Below are 8,558 nucleotides of genomic sequence, written 5' to 3'. Positions count from 1 at the left end.
ATCATTCTGGTGTAGTGCAGGGGGTGGCAGATGGCCACATACCTGTCATAGGCCACTGAGGTGAGTAGGAAGCTGCCAAGACTCCCAAATAATAAAAAGAAATATGCCTGGGAAATGCACCCAGCGTAGGAGATGGATTGAGTCTGTGTCAGCATATTCATGAGCATCTTTGGAGCCGTGACTGAGGAGAAAGAGATGTCAGTGAGGGCCAAGTGACTGAGGAAGAAGTACATGGGGGTGTGCAGGCGAGAGTCCAGCCTGATGAGCAGGATGATGAGCAGGTTCCCCAGCACCGTGGTCAGGTACATGCCCAGGAACAGGGCGTAGTACATGCCTTGCTGCTCTGGCTGGATGGGGAGACCATTTGGTGATATTAATTCTACCATTCTAACAATATGGGATGTCTTTCCATCATTAGGGTGTAGTACAGCTATTGATTTATGAATATTGATCTTATACTCTGATATTTTACTTACCAGCTCTAGAAGTCATCTAGTAGAGTTTTGGGGTCTTCTAGCTATGATTCTGTCAGCAGAGTTAGTTTGATTTTTTTTCCAATTTATATCCCTTTGATTCCTTTCTCTTGTCTGATTGCTCTAGCAAGAGTTTCAAGAACTATATTGAATAGGAATGGTGAGAGTAGACATATTTAAAAACTCAGTTTTGATGGTTTTATACCCAGGAGTAGAAAGGTTGAATTATAGGGAATACATTGTTTAGTTTTTAATCATCCCGCATATTATGACTTACCATAAATCCACAATTTTAAAAGCAAATAGGGTAGTAATGCATACTTAGAAATGGAGGTAAGTTTTCGGGATCATATAGATGTATACCTGTATAAGAAACAACTTATACTTCTACAAAAAATAAAAAGTGATACATTTAGTATTGCACAGAAGTAGAAAAATGATAATCTAAATAATTTTAAATATTTCATTACTTTTGGAGAAAACATTGAAATGAAATTTCAACCTCAAATAGCATTAAAATGACCAACATTATATATATTTCAATGACTAAAGGCAAAATTTTGAAATTTTACTTAAAACAGAGTATTGTGCCATTAGGTACATAAGACAAGGCGATTCTTTAATTTTTGAAATTCACGTATATTTAGTTAAATCATAGTATAAGGCATATGTTTTATTAGCCAATGCCAGTATAAAATTCTATCAAGGATGGAAATATACATTTCCTATAATAACTGGGTCTTGTTGAATTATTAACAAACATGTGCTAGTGACATTCTATTATTCTAACTCCTGATGACATAGCTCAGTTTCTCATCACTTGGTATGATTTAATCAGGTGCATGCCTTTCTCTCAAAGTATTTAATTGACTTCTACTTGTTAAAGTGACAAACTTCCCCTGACTACCAATAATCATATTGCATATATAAACTGTTAGTCACAAGGTGTGTTGTGTTTGTGTGTTTTGAATTAGTATTGATATGAAATTGTGCTGGAGAGGATTACCCTGGAGTGATCCTACTGTTTATAAAAATGCAAGGAGTTTTGTATAATTATTTTGTATAAGAGTTTAGTAGTGATAATTAAATTGGATACATACTTGCCCTGCAACCCAGTAATCCTTTGGAGAATACCATTTACAGAATACTTTGCATATACACGTTAGATGCGTGTGCCATAATGTTTGTAGCACTAGTGCTTGTGAGAAAAATGTCAAAAATTAAAAATAAAAGATAGCCACTGAAAATTGAGAGGATAAATGGGTTATAGTCTTATATTGAAATGAAAATAAATATATGATTTTCACAAGGACAATAGTAATCACAAAAGCACAAAACTGAATAAATGCAGTATTGCTTCATTTACATGCAGTTCTGGAACAAGCAAAATTGAAGAATCAATGCAGAATTCTAACAATTCTAATGAAAAGTGGTAGAATATTGAAAATGGTAAAGATACTGGGTTCCTTCAGGAGAAAAGAAGAGACACTTGTGGAGGGACCAAAGGTGACTCAACAGTATTGTAAGTTTTCCATCCTTTAAGCCTAGAGATTGTTTAATGAAGGTTTCTTTTTATAGTATTCTCTAAGCTGGGGGTGGTGGTGCATGCTTGTAATCCCAGCAACTCAGGATGCTGAGACAGAGGATCTCAAGTTCAAAGCCAGTCTCAGGAATTTCACAAGACCCTGCCAAAAAAAAGCAGGGGATGTGGTTCAGTGGTAAGCACCCCTGGGTTCAAACCCCAGTACCAAAAATAATTTTATTATTTAAAATTATTTAAATTTAAAATAAATTTATTATTTATTATTATTATTTAAATAATGTCACATTTATGAACACACACAAATATAGGCACAATATGACACCATATATATGCATATATGCATTTAATCTGTATGTATGTTAAATACATACAGATTTTGTTTGTATGTTATTTCAATTTATTTGTAAATATTTAAACAAATTTCTAGTAAAATGGATAAAAATATTTTTTAGGTTGAGAAAACATACAAGTAGCTTATAGGCCCTAGGATCTGACCTTGCACACAGGAATTTGAGCTTCAATGGTGTCAGATAATGCTAGCCTAGTGGCACATAGTTACCTACTAGATCTCTCTTAAATATGAATTTCTTCCTTTATCCAATACTAGAATTAAAAGAAATAATAAACACACAAATATCTTTTACCATAATGAAATTATAAAATATAATTTTTGCCTTGAGCAAAGGCAGTTTCTCAATGACTCAAGATAAAATTTCACTATTTCAGATGGAAACACAGGTTACTACATTCATGTAGTTGGGCAGTTTTATAACAAAATATAGTTGGATTAAACTGTGCTGAAGTCCCAGTTGAACTCATTTCAGGTGGCCTAGTCTTCCTAATGTCCTGCTTGGCCACACCTGGAGAGGCTGAATCCCCCATATCAGGAGGGACTGATCACCCACTTGGCACACCACCAACTGGAAGCCCCTTTGAAACATCTCTACCCTCACTGCTGGGCCTCACACCCACTTACCTTGCTAGGGTAGAGAAGATGCCAATCAAGTTTCTGCTCACTGCTCGGGTCCTGTGCCCATTCTATCTGGATCACTGTGTTGGCCTTTTGCAGAAAGTTGTCTCATTTCAGTTTATCAGCAGACTTGCTCACTTTAGGAAAAAAGTGCCATGTGCCTAATTGTCCTTACTCTGACACAACTAAAAAGTCTAGAAAAATGGATAAGGAGTTACAAGCAGGTGGGAAGAGAAGGAGGGAGAAGGATTTGAAAGGTTAATCAGTGGGAACTCTATTATACTTAGGAGAAAAAAATACTGGTGTTCTGTTGCACAGTAGGTGGCTATAGAAAATGGTAAAATAGTACATATTTCAAAAATGGTAGAGAAAGAATTCATTGTACATTGTATACATGTGTGAAAACATCACATAGTAACCAGTAAATCACATAGGTACCATACTCATGTGCCAATTAAAAAATAAATTTAAAAGGATTAAAGTAAAAACAAAAATATCACTCTATTTCTAATCAAGTTTTCTCACAAAAATTAAATTCATGAGTATTTGAAAATTAAATGCAAAAATGAAATCATGAGTGAATCATAAGAAGTACCCTTGAAATCTTGAGAAATGAAAAAAATCTTCCTTATGAAATTCTGTAAATAATCCAATTTTTAAAAAGTTGAAAATTTCTGACTACAATAAAATTTAAACTGTTTTTAGGACAAGAATACTATATGAAAAGAAAAAATGTGCAGGTAGATTTATAAAAACCTTTCTCAAGAGTCTCAAGATTCAGATGACAATTAGAAAAATTACATGTATATTGAAACACAGACTGTGAAGAGAGTGCCACATTGTGACTGAATGTCAGATAGCAATTCACAGAGGAAAGGATGCATCTGTGGGGCTGAGAAGTTTTCAGACCCAGTTAAGAAGGAAGACAAAGCACATCATCCTGAAAATGTTCCTCTCCTGAGTCTGTTCCTCAGAGCTCCTTTCATTTCCCGATTCCTCAGACTGTAGATGAAGGGATTCAGCATGGGGGTGACCAGAGTGTACAACACAGACACAATGACATCTTTGTCTTTAGTGCTATTGGATGAGGGGACAAAGTAAAGTCCAATAATGGCTCCATAGTACAGAGAAACCACAGAGAGGTGGGAGCCACATGTGGACAAGGCTTTGCAGATGCCCTTAATGGAGGGTCTTCTCAGGACGGTGGCCCCAATGTGTCCATAAGAGACCAGAACACACATGAATGGCAGAGTGATGACCATTGACCCTACAATGAAGATAACTAGCTCATTAATGGTGGTGTCTGAGCTGGACAGCTTCACTAAGGCAGAGAGGTCACAGAAGAAGTGGTGAATGGTGTTGTCTCCACAGAAGGACAGACGGGCTAGGAGAAGGGTGTGAACAAGGGCACCAGCAAAGGACAAGACCCAGGACCCAATTACTAGCAGGAAGCAGAGGTTCTGACTCATGATGGTGGTGTAGTGGAGAGGGTGACAGATGGCCACATATCTGTCATAGGCCATTGAGGTCAGAAGGAAGCTGTCGAGATCTGCAAAAAATAAGAAAAAATATACCTGGGAAATGCACCCAGCGTAGGAGATGGATTGATTCTGCATCAGCATGTTCATGAGCATCTTTGGAGCCGTGACTGAGGAGAAAGAGATGTCAGTGAGGGCCAAGTGGCTGAGGAAGAAGTACATGGGGGTGTGCAGGTGAGAGTCCAGCCTGATGAGCAGGATGATGAGCAGGTTCCCCAGCACCGTGGTCAGGTACATGCCCAGGAACAGGGCGTAGTACATGCCTTGCTGCTCTGGCTGGATGGGGAGCCCCAGGAGGAGGAACTCGAACACACTGCTCTGATTGTCCCTCCTCATGCTCTTCCTCTCTTTTTCTGTACATTAAAGACAGAGAAATGTGAAAGAATAAGAAGTCATTGTGACTATTATGGATCAAAAACATGGTTTTGAACTACTCAGTGTGTGCATCTTAACCTATCTTGAGCTTTTTTTTCACTCTAGGGGTTAGGAACAAAAGTCACTATTTGTCCCCTTAGAACCAACTCAACATCTTTGGAGAAAACACGAAACATTGGAATGATCATCAGAACAGACCAGGATCAAACCTGAAAAGTCCGAGAGCCCACTATGAAAAATTTGAGTTTAAGGAATTACCTAAAAGACCATGTCAGGAACTAGTTAATCAACATTTGGTAGATGACCTCTAATACTCTATTGGCCTTTCTTAAACTTGTTGGCTCTGCAAAATGCTTTTGCTAATGCCTTATTTCCACAGATTGTATCAAGATGACAGAACCAAGTCAATAGCTTCAAGATATCAGGATCTGGAGACTTCAGAGCAGGCTGAAGCGGGGGCCTTAGTCCAAAACTCTACTGAATAATAAAAAATCAGGTCATATTCCTTATATAAGTTCATCAGTTCTTCCTTTAATAATATTCTTCCCCACTTCACATTTTAAATTTTCCACTACTCTTCCTAAAGGAGTTTTCATGGAATGTGGGGAAAAGTTTTTTTTTTCTTTCAGATTTTATTCTTGAGTATTTCCTTCAATCAAACTAAATCCTCCTTTTTCAAGACCTTAAAACATCAGGATATACTTGACTTTTCTATTCATTTCCTGGATCTGCAGAAGGGGAAGTTCTTCATTCCTGTCTGACATTATCAAATAATACCTTCAGCTGCAAGCCTTGGGCTGTTCTTCCATTTCTCTGTAGGAGACATGAAATACAGTGAAACAGGTGAAGTTTCTAAGGGGCTCAAATTTCTATTGTGACAAGCAGAGTACTTATCAGTTCAGAATGAAACAAGATTGATATACTGATAAACATTTGCTGGGAAATTGGTATGAGTTCAATTCTACAAACCAAGGAGAGGACCCAGGGGGCATCCTGCCATCCCTTGCTCAAAATTAAAGAAAAAACAGATATAATTGCTTCATTGCCTTTTGTCCTTGGGGGACGAACTACTAGTTCAGGCAGCCATAAGAGAGTTCATCCTTAGAGGAATGGTGATAACAACCAACAGGCAGCTGTTAGGAACTTGGTAGCTAACAAAACTTTTCACCTGCTCAGCTAATTTTGGGGAAAATGTAATGCAGAGTCTATAATATACCAAACTGGAGGTTGAATGGGATACCCAAAGCTTCTTGCTTCTAACCGCATTCTATGTCAAGAATACCAAAAACTCTCACCTTCTGAAAATAAAGAATTGGGGTAGTTATATGTCATCATCTTCATGGGATGTGGGAACAGAATAGTGTCTATAAATCTCATTCAGCTGCCCAAAAGCAATAGAGTTAGTATTCTGTTGATATAAGTTTCTCACAATACCATTAAAAAAATGTTCAATGTATGACGTCCACCCAACCCCTTACAAAACTGACCTAAATCCATTCCATACATTTCTAGCTCCATTTCCTCAATTCATCTCCCTCTGGTTAGAATGTCAATCATCAAGAATACAAATAATAATAAATGCTGGCAAGAATGTGGGTAAAAGGGTACAATCATGCATTGTTGGTGGGACTGCAAATTTGTGTAAGCACTTTGAAAAGCAGTATGGAGATTCCTCAGAAGACTAAGAATGGAGTCACTCCTCAGTGTTTCCCTGTTGACCTTGCTCCAATTGTCCTGCTGGATTTCCTAGAATTCAAAGGTTGATGATACTTGCTTTTCAAATCAGGAGACCTCATTAGCAACTTCCTCTTTCCTGCCTGCAGGGAGTTAAAAAAAAAAAGTTTATGGGCTGTAGATGTGGCTCAGTGTTAGAACACTTGCCAAGCAAGTGCAGTACGCTGGGTTCAATCACACACACACACACACACACACACACAAACACACACAGAGAGATCAAGATTTCTTAACTGGTTAAACCATATGACAAAACGATCTCTTTGATTTGACAAATGATATTACTATTTCCTGAGGTACCAGAGAAGACCTTCATCTATATCCTTTTCCATATCAAGTTTCTCTCATCTTTCTCAATCCTATTCAAATCTTGACCTCAAGAACAGCTAACATAGTAATATATATCCAAATGTGAAGATATGAAAAATGGAACAAAGATAACATTATCAGAGACTTCATAGAAAAGAACCAAATGAGCTAAAAACCACATTAACTAGTGGTCACTAGGCCAGGTGGAACATGCCTATAATCCCAATGACTCAGTGACTTGGGAGGTTGAGACAGGAGGATCCCAAGTTCAAGGTCAGCCTCAGCAATTTAGTGAGACCCTCAGCAACTTAGTGAACCCTGTCTCAAAATAAAAAAATTAAAAAAGGCTGGCTCAGTGGTTGAATGCCCCTGGATTAGATCCCCAGTACCTCCACCCAAAAGTGGTCAACTTCAATAATAATCAAAGAAAGACAAATTAAAACTTTAATAAGGTTCAATATAAAATCAAGGTATTGGAAAAATTAAGTTTTGAGGGTGTTCTTTGCTGACAAGGGTTTGTATAGCTAGAAATCTTAATCACTTCAAAAAATATGCCATTATTATTATGTTAATAATGCACATAATTGTATACCAAAAGTTCAATGTTAGACTTAATACCCCAAAGGTGTCTTGCACATGTCCAACTGGAGATAGAAATTACTATATTCAGCATACAGAGATCCTACAGCTTAGATGAAAATCTTCACCACTAGTGCCTTAGATAAGGCACTTCTTTTCAAGATATACAAAGAACTCAAAAAAACTTAACACCAAAAAAAAAAATAATAACCCAATCAATAAATGGGCAAAGAAACTGAACAAGCACTTCACAGAAGAGGAAATACAAATGGTCAAAATATATGAAAAAAAATGTTCAACATCTCTAGCAATCAGAGAAATGTAAATTAAACTACATTGAGATTCCATCTCACTCCAGTCAGAATGGCAGTTAATAAGTGTTGGTGGGGGTGTGGGGGAAAAGGCACACTCATATATTACTGGTGGGGCTGCAAATTGGTGCAACCATTCCACTCTGGAAATCAGTATGGAGAATCCTTAGAAAACTGGGAATGGAACCACCATTTGACCCAGCTTTTTCAATCCTCTGTCTATACCCAAGGACTTAAAATCAACATACTACAGTAATTCAGCCATACCAATGTTCATAGCAGCTCAAAAAACAAGACTACACAATATAACAAAGCACAGAACCCCAAAAAAAGTATATGGATTTTTATGAATTGAAGTTCTATGCTCAAATTTATCTGTTGAAGGTTTGACACAAACAGACAGTGGTTGTACTGGGAGACAAGTTCACCAATGAGTTAATATGAAATGAAATACATTCTTCTACTGACAGACACCTTGGTCACCTCAATAACTTGGCTATTCTGAATTGTTATATTTTAAACACTTACACACACACACATGCAACAATATACTCAGATGCTAATGAGCCAGTCCATCAATTTTGGCAAATACATATCAATAGCTAAAGCACTGCCATCCCTCTAGTGAGTTCCTCTGAGCCCTTTCCAACACAATATGGCCCAGGAGAGACCCCTAATCTTTCTGGTTAACAGTCTGTTAATGAATTTCTGGAGGTGTCTATTTCT

General features: G+C 37.4%; 1 protein-coding gene across 1 annotated transcript; it reads right to left on the bottom strand.

Annotated features, from left to right (window-relative positions):
- Positions 1-3,921: 3,921 nt before the first annotated feature.
- Positions 3,922-4,860, bottom strand: LOC124097322 (olfactory receptor 1J21-like). Its single transcript, XM_046451761.1, has one exon. It carries the CDS (start codon positions 4,858-4,860, stop codon positions 3,922-3,924), a length of 939 nt encoding a protein of 312 aa, XP_046307717.1.
- Positions 4,861-8,558: the final 3,698 nt, after the last annotated feature.

Source organism: Marmota monax, unplaced genomic scaffold (genome assembly GCF_021218885.2).
Source record: "Marmota monax isolate L192 unplaced genomic scaffold, Marmota_monax_Labrador192_F-V1.1 WCK01_AAM20220418_F8-fsc00020, whole genome shotgun sequence".
In the NCBI taxonomy this organism is placed as follows: Eukaryota; Metazoa; Chordata; class Mammalia; order Rodentia; family Sciuridae; genus Marmota; species Marmota monax.
This window is presented reverse-complemented; position numbering and strand designations above follow the sequence as displayed.